Source organism: Thunnus albacares, chromosome 3, assembly GCF_914725855.1.
Source record: "Thunnus albacares chromosome 3, fThuAlb1.1, whole genome shotgun sequence".
NCBI lineage: Eukaryota > Metazoa > Chordata > Actinopteri > Scombriformes > Scombridae > Thunnus > Thunnus albacares.
In genome coordinates, this window is record NC_058108.1 from 22767011 (window position 1) to 22780274 (window position 13264).

General features: G+C 38.3%; 2 protein-coding genes across 3 annotated transcripts in view; both read right to left on the bottom strand.

Annotated features, from left to right (window-relative positions):
* Positions 1-694: 694 nt before the first annotated feature.
* LOC122979540 (polyunsaturated fatty acid lipoxygenase ALOX15B-like) lies at positions 695-8466 on the bottom strand. The gene is made up of 15 exons (XM_044347061.1): positions 8400-8466; positions 8138-8315; positions 7116-7320; positions 6861-6942; positions 6505-6627; positions 6168-6271; positions 5739-5911; positions 5352-5495; positions 4641-4844; positions 4383-4469; positions 4101-4270; positions 2166-2287; positions 1924-2024; positions 1477-1647; positions 695-1332 (listed from the first exon to the last, which is right to left on the bottom strand). The coding sequence occupies exons 2-15, from the start codon at positions 8288-8290 to the stop codon at positions 1153-1155; spliced, it is 2019 nt and encodes a 672-aa protein (XP_044202996.1). The 5' UTR covers positions 8291-8315; positions 8400-8466; the 3' UTR covers positions 695-1152.
* A 293-nt stretch (positions 8467-8759) lies between these two features.
* The window catches only part of tbck (TBC1 domain containing kinase), a 50811-nt gene continuing 46306 nt past the window's right edge, over positions 8760-13264 (bottom strand). For both annotated transcript variants that reach the window (XM_044347064.1, XM_044347063.1), the window contains exon 26: positions 8760-9426. In XM_044347064.1, the coding sequence (XP_044202999.1) occupies positions 9316-9426 (111 nt within the window). In that variant the 3' untranslated portion in view covers positions 8760-9315. The remainder of the gene's footprint in view (positions 9427-13264) is intronic.

Genomic DNA, 13264 nt, shown 5'->3' on the forward strand with positions numbered 1-13264 from the left:
TTATATTACTGAGTGAAATGTTTTATACTATATTTTTGTTTTCAAACAGAAAATATTATGAGGGAAAATGAGGTCAAGTAGGAATTGTGGCAATTACTGGGTCATCTCTCACCATCAGTCTCTATTTCTCTCCCTCCAACTGATTCTGTCATAATTATGTTTTTGGAGTTTTGCCCGCCTTTTCATTTTCTATCAGCAGGCTGATCCAGCAACTCTTCATGTCTTGTGATGACCTTAGTTACTTGAAAAACAAATTAAGGGATACATGCGCCAGCTGTTGCAGGCTGTAGCCAGCAACTTAACTTTTGACTAATGTTATGATAATGGATATGCTGATTATTGAATCCATTTTAGCATACAGTACAGTAGTTAGATTTATTACTGACTAGAGCTGCAACTTTCAGTCTCTCTGCTCTGCTCTGCATGCCGTCAGTGGAAGGCCAAAGAGGCCAAAAACAGAAAAAGAAACTTACACTGAATATGTATTTTTCTTACAGATCAACAGCTAAAACAATACCTACAATTGGTATCCAGTAAAAGAGAAGGCTTCCCTGACAATCATCATTCTTTTCGTTCATTTTTTGTTCCTATTCTACATAAAGTTCATTGTAAAGGCTTAACTGAAAGTGTCTTCATCAGTGACGTGTAAACAAGGTACTGAAAACAATAAATGAAAACTGTAAAACAATGTAAATATTGGTTGTGAAATCATTTTTATTGATAAACACACAAACGTTCAGGTTTAAAACAGTTCTCTACAACAGCAGGCGCAGAACAGACAGGCTCACGTACAGATCAAGCTGTATTGGTCACAGCAGTGCAAAACTACAACTACACATACTCAGAGAAGAACTGATTCATTCATTCTTGTGTTGATACGAGAAAGAATAAAATCAACTTTTTTCACACTTTGCATAAGATCCATGTCTTTGTAAGAAACGCATCAATCTGGCAGCTTTACATCTTGTCTTCTTGTCACTTAAATCATTTAGGCTGTAAAAAATCACAAATCTGCATATGATTATCACATAGAGTAGTTTCTTCCCATTTTAACACCAGCACAAAACAGAGCATGACGTTCTTCCCTCCCTCACCGTTTGTTAATGTGAAACTGAATTTCATCAACAGCTGAGGAGGTCAAACTGCCTGATATTAAATGGCCACACTATTCTCTACCTCCTTTGGATCCATGTATGTGTATGGGACTACAAGATTTTCGTTTCTGGTTTTGATGGCTGCACTTAAAACTTCAAGCTCTCCTTGAAAATCCTTTATCAGCCTGCGGGGAATCTCCTCTCTGAAATGTTCCTCTGGGAAGTGACCAAGATGGACCTGATGAGATCAATGATATGTTAAAAACATATTTTTCAGTAATATTTTAATGTTAATAAAACATACACTATTGGCTCAATGACATATTAACCTATTTTACTCAAGTTGAACATAAAATGTGATTTATGTAATTTGGGCACTTACAAAGTCAGAGGACCGCTTGCTGAGCAGCCACATTATTGCCATTCCCTGAACTGTTGCATCGACGTTGGGTAATGTCTGCAGCATCGTGGCCTCACTTGTTGTCCCTTTTGTGGTTGGTGGAGGACATTGCATGGTGGTGGGAGCGTTGGGCATCCAGCCACCGTAGTCAAACTGCAATGAATAAAGTATGGATATGGATCATTTACAGTGTAGCATTACAATTTTTAGTAATATTGAAGCTCTTGACAGTTTAAAGCTAGAGGGCAAAATGTACATTTAAAAACAGAATGTTTTTTATGTTTAAGGCTCAAAGTCCAATGTCATGTTTCTTTGGCCAGAATTCATGCATCTCTCTCCAGTTCAGAGAAAACTACAAAACCTGATCAACACATTGCACTATAATCTAAATTTTGTAATTGATCATGCCAGTGAAATACAATGATTCACCTGTCCACAGTTGACAGCTGAGTGCTGGCCTGAGCAGGTGAAAATCACCATGGTGACAAACCTGACCAACTCATCCACAGTGGAGAAACGTTGAGGGATTCCTGAGAATTAGAAAGAAAAAACTGTGTTAGATGATTCAAGTAAAGTTTGATTTATGTGTGCATTATGATAATATAATGGTATATACATGTGAATATGAAGCAACATATATCATGAAGATGAAGCTTTTCTTTAAAGCCTACCTGTGCCTGCTTGGGAAAGGAATCCATGTTCAAAAATGTCCCGAATCCATGTCTGCAGTTCGGAGTCTTGCTGGACCTCATCATCTTTCTTGTAGTAGTAGCTGAGAATTCCCTGCACAAACCTATGAGAAATGTGTTTTGTATTATATATTCTAGATTATAGATGTTTCATACACACTGTAGTAGAAAAACAGTCTTTTTTGTAGGATCATTTAATGGCCATCCCTTTTGCAGCAGATATCAGAGAATTCTTTATAGGACCTCAGTGCAATATTTGATGCAATGGACCATACAACTTTAACTGAAGCTCTAAAATAATGGAGGGATATCCCAAACCCTCTCTACCTAATACAGTCCCATACAGATTATAATGCAAATTTATGATCTTCAACAGATACCATATATCAGGGCTACAGTGCTACTGTACTGTCATCTCTCTCTCTTAACACTTTGTTAATCTAACACCAAAGCCACTTGTAATTTCAAGGGAAAATCAATAGTAAATCAAATACAGAAAAAACACTACAGTGCTTCTTTTAATGGGTTGAGAAACGTTAAAACTAAGGCAACACATGATTAGTTTTTGATTTGTTTTGTTATACTGAAAAGCATTTCCTATTTACATCAGTCAGGGCAGACTACTGTAAATTTTAGAAACACCTCTCAGTTCAATACAATACAATTCAACTGCACCACAACTCCAAAATTATTATAAAGTTGAATCAACACATCTTTACAACAAGAACTGATGACAAACATTTTACATTTTACACATTCCAACACACACAGAGGATACTGCATTAAGCTGGACTAACCAAAAGAATTGCTGCAAAGAAGCCATTGATAAAGAGCAGAGAAAGGAGTAGAGACATTCCAAGAACTAAAAGAAGAAGAAGAGGAAATAAACCCACAGAAACTGAGACATTCTAGGAGATGAGAATGAGGTACTTCAATATGACTAATGAATTATGGCCAAAAAATCTGCACACGTCTCAGCTTTTCAGGAAGATTGATGATAAAAATCCTTTACAAGAAAACTGAGTTACATAAAAGAACCAAAATAAACTCTGTTATTTTCCTTTATTAGGACAACTTGTGATACATGTTTACTCATCTAAACATCAAAATATCTTTGCATAGACAACATGTATTGTATCCTCCGTGTTGACTGCCATTCTCTGTAAATTTCTCAACCTAAGGTTACCATATATTGGCTAATACAGCCTCAATGTAAAACATAAATAATGTCAGAGCAGTTAGATACAGCCACTAGTGTTTAATAGTGGCAAAACAAAGCTTAGCTCCACAGAGTGGATATAAATAAACGACTGGTAACAAAACAGCTATTCAGTCTGAATATCAGGCTAGGATGGCCCATCCAATGGGATGAACTCAGTGGAACAAAATTTCCCTCTAATCCTACATTTGTATTTTCTGGTTACTTTCCTGCGAGGATTGGTGTTCCCTGCTGGAGCAATCTCATTAACTCAGATGTGTAGCCTTTGTGCTGGCCAGCTGATCTGATCCTGTCCTCATCACCATTGCTCCAGTCAAAGAAAGCATGTGATCCATTTGTTTGCTTAGTTTCTGTATGACATTGCTGTAGTAACAGTACTAGTCGAAAGTTTGGGCACACCTTCCCATTCCCTTGAATGAGAAAGTGTGTTCAAACTTTTGACTGGTACTGTATGGTTAAGTGGAAGTGGAAAAGGAAAGCAAATCCTGAACTGAAATCTCTCATGTCATCCCTAATCCTAACCCTCATCTCTAACACACTGTGCAAAACATGTTTTTTTTCTTCACTTTAGAGTACTTCATGGTCTCTAAATGCAGTCTCACAAGGTGTAAGTATTTATATAGCATGATAACTACACGCCACTAAATCAACAATTATTTTATACCTGTATCATATAAATAATAAACACAATGCTCTACCTGTGGATGATATCCCACAGCCTGAGTCCATCATCCCTGTAGTAGAAGTTGGGCACAGCCTCCATCCCACGCTCAGCAATGTCGTCTGGTATACAGAGGGAGCTGTAGGTCATTGAGGACAGTGACCTCTTCAGGATTGTGATCACTCCCTCTCCACCAGAAGATGTAAACTAAGGAACCGTTTAGAATATAGGGAACATAGTTAGAGACAAATATTGTACATGATATTGAATAAAACATTGTTTAGGTAATGGTTTACTTTGCATGTTGGTCTTCGCTTACGTTTGTGAAAAATCCGTTCTCAGATAAAAGGAGAAGTCGAGCCAAGAGGTTGATCTGCAGAGTGTAGCGAGTGTGAGGGATGAGGAGCTGAGGGAAAGATGGAACTATGTTAGCAACAGTATTGCCTTACAACAAAGTCAGAAATCTTGCAATGCCAATATACACTAAAATATTATGGTTCATACAGGATACCAAAATCAGCAAGTTGGAAAAATATAAAAGAAATACAGTAAGTCCAGTATTCTCACATTCTGTTACCTTGTACAGAGGATGCACCATGGGCACGTTGCGCAGCAGTGACACTGCAAAAACTTCAGCCAGCAGGTGAGTGCGCAGCAGGTGAGTGTTGAGTTGATGATAATTGAAATCTGCGCTTCTCACAAAAATCTTTGCCGTCAACCAGTCATACTCAGAGTCAGAAGGATAAAAGATGGGATTGTCATCTGCTGGAGTCTGTTTCAGCTACAGAAGAAGAAAGATGATTCATTCAATGAATAAAGACATTATGCAATCCATGACCAGTACTTAGAAATTTTTAGGAATTGTTTTTCTAGGATTTCTTCTTGTTTTTCTTGATCCAAATTGAAGGTCAAAGGATGTTGAGGATGTTGTACAGATTGTAAAGGCCTTTGAGGCAAATCTGTGATTTGTGTCTATGTAAAGAAAACAGAATACACTTGTGTGTTTGGGTCAGACACAACTGCTAGTCTGTCAGCCTTTCCCAGCAGAAGGAATTCCTTGAGTTTAGAGAAAATGACCAACTCATGTCATAGCTGCCATCTACTTCATTCAGCCATGTCAGCTTCTACTTGCGAAGAACCCAATATCAGTCTCAAAGACACTTTTTCCAAGGTGGATGTTTCTTGTCACAGCAGATGGAACCTACACCTTACATTTGAATGAGGGCCACCTTAATCAATATTCTTATTTACAGCTAAAAGATTAGCTATATTTTTGTGCTAATCTTACCTGAATAGCTATCGGCACCAGACTATCTTCAGGTGTACTGTAGAGCAGGACGAGGGGAGCCATCAAGTACTGCTTCTTGCCATTGATGGTGTTTGGTTTCACTCCATCCAAACGCTTGTAGTCACACAGGAATATGTTGCCTTTCTGTTTTAAATTTTAGTGAGGATGACAAATGACTCAAATGTGGATATTACATACAAAGTGAATATGTTTGTGTCCAAAGTTTAGACACACCTTCCCATTCACTTGACTGGTACTGTCAATCAGATGAGATATTCTATATTCTGGTAATCAAGTCAAAGTTCCAAGTTTAACATATCATGTTTCTGATATTAAGATCAAGTAGAGACAGTTTACTCATTCCAGGAGAATGAGAAAAAAAATCACCTTCATTTCATCTTGCAAGGCATGTGGACCACGGAGGTGATTATTGATGCGGATATGATCGACAGGGAAGTTGTTAGGCAGAGCTGTACAACGTTGGATCAAGATGGGGTTGACACCATTTAGAAACTGGTAGCCAAAAAAAGCATCATCCTTCCAATGTTGCTGGACATACTCTGGAAAGAGAGCAGAGATTAACTTCATATTGGTTACTGGATGCTGTTTCTAGTTTGTTGTTCATAGTTTAAATTGCAAAATCCAAAAATTAGAAGGAAACATGTTTTGATACATACATACTTCCTTCTTTGTCACATTTTATAAAAAAAATTAACACCTGGCACAACATAAATGGACTCCAGAATAGAAACAATCATAATATTTAATGTAGCACAATATATTTAAGTGTTCTGTTATACCATGATAGTGCAGTACCTGATAAGTCAGTCTTTCTGCAGCAGAACACTCGGTTAATAGCATAAATGTCAGTCCAGTTCTCCTTGCAATCATCCAGTCCCTTCAGTTTCAGCTCACGCATCCTAGAAAATAAAAACAAACGCTGTCTGTCACAAGAAAAATGGCTTTAGCTTCCTATTTAACAGACAGATACGAGAATGGCATCTACTGAATGTTTTAATTTTCTGCAATTCAGCACATAAGCATATTTCTTAAAATGCCAAATTATTTCTTTAAATCACTTTGAATGGTAGGCAGGTAGGTTAAACAAATATATATATATATATATGTATCTTTCACAATTTGTGGACCTCACCCTTCGGATGCAGTGTAAGAAAACTCTGCTTCCTTGGTGAAGGAGAAGCGGACCTCATCAGGCAGAGAATGAGGGTGTGGTGCCTTCATTGTGTGGGGTACACCCCCTACATATGCATCCCAGCTGGGGAAAAACAGAGAAGAGCAGAGTGTTGAAGAGATTTGGACAGTCTAGGATCCAGTGCATCTAGAGTTTAAATTTTGAGAATGCAAGCATAATAAAACTCAAGTATTTGTATGATGGTTAATTTGTCATTATATGTCATGAATATACCAAAACCAAAGGTGTATGAGGTTTGGATGCATTTTAGTTTGGGGCTTGCATTATGCTACAATACATGCATATTGAGCTCTCACCGATAGTCTTCCTCTCGCCGCTTCAGCTCCTGCTGCCGACTGTTCCTGCCAAGATGATGGTTTTCTTCAAAGACTCTCAGAGCTTTAAATTAAAAAAAAGTACAAGGTTTAAAATTGTTTACATATACAGTATATTGGCATGAATTTGCTCCAGCCTTCTTATAGTCTAGCTTGCAGAGCCTGTCTTCCTTTCTTTCATCTCTTCTGTGGTCAGTGAAGGTGTACAGTATGTCAGACAAGCAAGTTTCCACAAACCTGTGGCCTCTCTAAACCGGTGAACCTTGCTGTCAATGATCCAGCGGTAGATGGGAAACTTGTAGTTGTCTCCCTCCGGGGATTTCACCTCCACCTTGGAGGCGAACCAACTATCTTCTAGGAATGGTGGGAGATGCTGCTTGTCTACTTCTATCAGCACTAGCTTTCCAATGGAGTTAGGGCAGCACACAGAAAAAGAAGATACCTGGAGTAATAACAGAAATGGTTTGAAAAGAAAAAAAATACAACAGATGAAGCATATTTAATAACACATAATTGAACTGTAACATCTCAATAATTAGCATACAATTACTCCATGTATAATGACAGACAAACAGCCCAGTCGCCAGAAGTAAATGTTGGCATCGTACGTTTCTGCAAACCACGGATATGTTAAATCTATACGTTTCAATACGTTTAATACGTGGCACCGGGAAAGTGACGTATTTCAGATGGCATCTGTATGAGCTGACTTTCTTACTAGGAGAGGGAGGGGTTTAGTGGACTAGAAACTTGAGAAATTTGGAAAGCATCAAACAGCAGAGGCGACGGTTCGAGACCACCTCGGAACCACCGGTCGCTTCCCGTTTCAACCGATAAAGCCGGGTGTTTTTATAGCGAGACGTCGGGACATTTGCGGTCGTTTTTCTGGCGACAAAATCGTTTGTTTTAACCCAAACCATGATCTGTGCCTAAACCTAACCAGACATTAACCACAGCGTTGTTACACCATAAAACATACTTATTCAACTGATAATGGCCATTTAATGCGGTGTTAAATGACAAAAAAGCTTAAAATGTTATCAACATTCAATGGGAAAAATCAAAACTCCTTGCAGAAAACAGGTTGTAGAGTTGTAGCTGAGTTGATTTATATCAGCTTCTCTAAACTGGCATTTAATGCAGGACTACTTTAACACTACACTTCTCAAATAGGCTATATCTATAATCTCATATAAGCAAAGTTAAGGCCGCGTGCTATAGCCCACATGTTAACATAGAGGGAGACAGTCCAGACTTACTGCTCCTTTGAAGAAGGATGCACAACCTTTATCGTCCACCAGCAATGTGCGCTCGCTCTCCCCATCTGTGCCCACCAGCTTCAGAAAGACGTTGTTAAAAGTGGTGGCAGTGGCCATGTCGGCAGTGAAGACGGTCACTTCATATCGCACCATTTTCACTCTGGAAAGCAGAAGAATCCTGGTGGGGAGGAGAAATGTGTCTATGATATATTATAGTCCAATAGTTTCTAATCGAAATCACTCAAAAAAGCATCTCTCTTACCTCAGTTAATGAGATCAAGATGTTCCTTTGATGAGCTAAGCTCTTTTGAACCTATCACTAATGATTTCTCTTTTTATACTCTTTTTATACATGACATCGTGGGAGTGTTCAGTCAGTAAAAACAGTCAGTTTTGATGATGAAATATTGGACACGTATGAACAAATACTGCACCCGTAAAAAAAAAAAACCCACAAAAAAAAACTAAAAAACAACAAAAAAAACAGAGATGATGCAAACCCTGGCATCAGAAAGGCAGCAGAAGTCTATTTGAGCAAGATAAACCAGTTACTGTTGCAGGTGGGTCCATTTAAAAATATTAGTTTTGATTAAATGCCAAAACAAACACTTTCAACTAGAAATTAATCCAGATTTTTTTTTTAATAGAAACAACATGATAGAATTTCTAACATGACAAGTATGTAGAATATAGAGACAATTCAGTGACATGTAAAAAAGATAAATGCAAATACTAGTAATTAAATCATCAAATGCATAAACCACTTTGTCATTTTTATTCTTTCTCACAAAAACATACAGTACAGTTCCCTAGATCAATGGGCTCAGAACAGACAGGCTGATATACATACATCAAGCTATTTGTATTGGTCAAAGGCAGCTCAGTTTATCAGTACAAGGCTACTATAGCACATAGAAGTTAAAAAAAAAAAAAAAAATCAGTTATTCTTGTTGTGAGACATAAAATGCATTAAGAATTGCTCTATATTTGAGCAAAAAACTGGGTTAAGAAGAGTATTATTTCAAAGCAGTTTTTTTCACCACAGTTTACCTAAAATTTGTGAAAAAAAATAAATAAAAACAATAAAATGTTGGCAATTTTTCCACTCAAAAAAAAAAAAAATCTTTTCCACTCCTCTTAATGTGAAGCTGAATTTGACCAACATCTGGGGTACGAGGTCAGATCTGAGGGGAAGGGACCGTCAGGAGTCCAGTGGGTTTCAGCTTGTTGATCCCTCCATCCAGGATGCAAACCCGTGGGAAGTTCACCTTGACCAGGTGTGCTGCAAACTGGGAATAAATGGGGAAAAAAGACAAAGAGTGATTTTCCTGGTTTCACAGTCACAAAGAAGTGCTGGTCTCACATAACTTCAACCTTGTTATCATTTGTTTCCACTCCTGCAGTTGCTAGAAAGGGGAAATCACATTTTTACAACAGACCTTCCACAATTGTGAAACACATTTAAGTAATATGTGCAATGCATTGCCTGATGTTTAAAGTATGTCCGTTTCAGAATAAACACAAAATAAAAACTGATTGTGACTGAGGCAGTGAAGTGAAAATTAAATATTATTTTGTATAACAGACTAATAATTTGTCAGGACTGAACCTGCCTCCAGCTAATGCAGAGACTGGCTTTCTCACATGTCATACTGTAAACTAGGACATGTGCACTCACTAATAAAAAAATATAATTAATAAAAAAAAGTTAGTTAGTGCTACTTAATAATTATGTGGTGAACATGCTTTTTTTGAATATTTTGTCCTTAGATAATTAGATTCACCTTCCAATTCAATGCACTGAATCCAATAACACCACTAACTACAGATTTAAAAGTTACCATAAAGTTACTTGAACACCTTTCTGACACAGTCTTAAAACAAATTAGAACATAAGACGGAGACATTATAAAATAAGAAGGTACCAAAAAGGTGTTCTTCCTGAGTTTTATTCCTTTTTTCCTGTTAAAGGTATTTTGATATACATAAAGTAAGTATAAATTATTATATTTATATAGCACTTTTTAACGCAGGTTACAAAGTGCTTTACATTGACATTGGCACACAAAGAAAAGAGGACAGGAAAACCATAAAAGACACATTCAAGAACACATACAGACATCACACACATACGATCACAGCAAGCATACAGTCATAACCCAGAGCACCCACTTGAACTTATTGAATGTTATGGGAAAGCCATTCTAAAAAAGTAGGTTTTCAAGTGTTTTTTTAAATATTCAACAGACTCAGCTGATCTGATGGAAGTGGGAAGATTGTTCCAAAGTCTGGGAGCCAGGGCAGCAAAAGCACAGTCACCTTTGGTTTTTAGTTTGGCACGTGGTATGGCCAACAGGTTTTGGTTGGAAAACCTAAGTGACTAAATGTAGGCAGGAGCTAAACCGTGTAAGGCTTTATAAGTGATTAAAGAATCTTGAATTCAATCCTGAGCTTCACTGGCAGCCAATGCAGTGAGGCTAAAACAGGAGTGATGTGAGATCTACGGCCAGTCCTTGTTAATAGCCTAGCTGCTGCATTTTGTACAAGCTGAAGAAGTGACCGGGCAGCTTGGCTAAGGCAAGTGAAAAGGGAATTGCAGTAATCAAGGCGCAAAAAATGAAGGCATGGATGATATGTTGTAAGTCAGTCAATAATTTTTGCAATGTTCCTGAGTTGAAAAAAGCAGGATTGAACCAATTTATTGACATGGAATTCAAATTTCAATTTGGGGTCAAACATAACGCCAAGATTCCTGGTGTTCGTTTTGACATACGGGGCAAGTGGGCCAATATGCTGAATAATACCTTAAGCAATATTTTTAGGGCCAAAAATGAGAAGCTCAGTTTTGTAAGAATTTAGTTGAAGAAAGTTGACAGACATCCAGTCCTTTATCACAGCTAAACAGCTGTGGAGAGTGTTTAGGTTGCTAAAATCATCTGGTTTTACTGAAAAATATAGCTGAGTGTTGTCCACATAGCAATGATAGCATATACAATCAAAGCGACTGATTATCTGGCCCAAGGGAAGCATATACAAAGAGAAAAGAACAGAGCCAAGGATTGACCCCTGGGGCACCCCATATAGCAGCGGAGTGGATGAGGACACATAGTTACCCATGGAGACAGAGAAACTTCTATTTGACAAATATGACATAAACCATTCAAGGGCTTTCCCAGAGATACCAACACATGTATTTAGTCGATTAATGAGGATGGAGTGATCAATGGTGTCAAAAGCAGCGCTCAAGTCAAGTAAGACCAAGATGGAGAGTTCCCCCTTATCAGCCACAAGGATGTCATTCATGACTCATAACAGAGCAGTTTCAGTACTGTGGTTTTGAGGAAAACCAGATTGAAATTTATTGAAGATATTATTCCCTTCAACAACTTGAAGAAGCTGCTCAACAACAAGTTTTTCCAGTATTTTGGAAATGAAAGGTAATTTTGAGATGGGTCTGAAATTGTTCAAAATGGCTGGATCAAGGCCAGGTTTTTTTTTAGAGAGGCTGGACATTGGCTGTCTTAAACTGATCAGGGACATAACCAGAGGTGAGGGACATGTTTATAATAGTGAGCACAGCAGGGCCAATGACAGGAAGGACCTCTGAAACAAATTTGGGGGGTATGAGAAATTGCCCCTATAAGGTTTTGCATGATAATGGGGGCAAAATGGGTTAGTAAATTTGAAACACTACTAGGTGGATCAAAAACGGTGAATGGGAGCACAATGTTGGATCTAATTCTATTGATCTTGTTGTCAAAAATGATAAATGCAATTCACAGTCTTCAGTTGAGGTGGCAGAGATAGCAGGGGCAGGTTGTACAAGCTGATTGATTGTGCTAAACAGAGCTCGGGGATTGTGTTTATTAGCAGTAATTAAGTCTGAGAAATAAACTGTTCTTGCATCCTTGATTTTTTGATTGAGTTAAGTTCAAAGTTCTTTCATGTATTGAAAGTGAACACTGAGTTTTGTCTTTTTCCATCTGCGCTCAGCCCTCCTGCATTCCTGCTTACAGCTAGGGATAGCATCATTTGTCCATGGTGATGATTTAGTAGCTGCTACTGACCTGGTTGTAATAGTGCAATGGCATCTAACGCGAAGGAACACAGATTATTGAAATTATTGACCAAATCATTAATGTTAGAGGGTGTAATGTATGTGACAAACTGGCTCCATGGCGCCCCCTACGAAATTTCAATGCATCAGCCCCAGCAGCAGGTAGAATAGTGGACTGAGGAAGTGACGTTAATCTCCTCTTACACTGTCTGAAAATAGCCCGGGTCTGGACACATCTACATGCCTGTGACAGAATCCTTCCGACTGCGCCCGACTCAACGTACGCAAGGGTGTGAGGGCCCAATCATTGCTGCTTGCAGCTTTAATTGATATTGTTTTTGCTATGTTTAGCACCAATTTGTTTTCTTTTACCCATTTGCAAACTTTTTCCAAATCTCCATTAATCAAATTGGACAAACAGTCGGTTGTTTTTGCTGCACAGTACAAAGTAGAGTCATCAGCATACATAACAACAGTTGTTTTCCAGTGTACAAGGTAAATCATTGTGAGTGCACCTTTTTCTTGTCAGGAAGTCCTCCACTTTCACTTTTCTGGATGCTTCATCAGCTGGATTCTCCTTAGAACCAATATATCCCCATTGTTCAATATCACTTGCTTCTCTTATAACAGCTGTTCTATTTGCAACAAAAGTGTGGAAATGCTTGGTTTCTTTGCTGATGTATTTTAGGACTGTTGTACTGTCTGTCCAAGAAGGCGATCTTTGCAAATGAAGTTGCAGCTCTCTCTGTAGCATCCTATCAACTTGCACAGCAAGGACAGTGGCTGTGAGTTCTATCCAATAGTGGTTTGTTTTAGTGGTGGAACTCTGGCTTATCTGAACAGGAATGCAACATGAAGCCTTTTGTCACTGTTCTTCTCCAGCCTCAGAAAAGACACAGTACCATATCCCTCCTGACTGGCATCTGACTGGCATCAGAAAAGTGGTGCAACTGTGCACTGATGGGTTTTCCAAAATCTTTGAGTTTGAAACAACAATCCACTTTAAACTCTGCTATCTTTTCAAGATCCTATAGCCATTTGAACCACTGTTGAGAGAAGGGCTGTGGAAT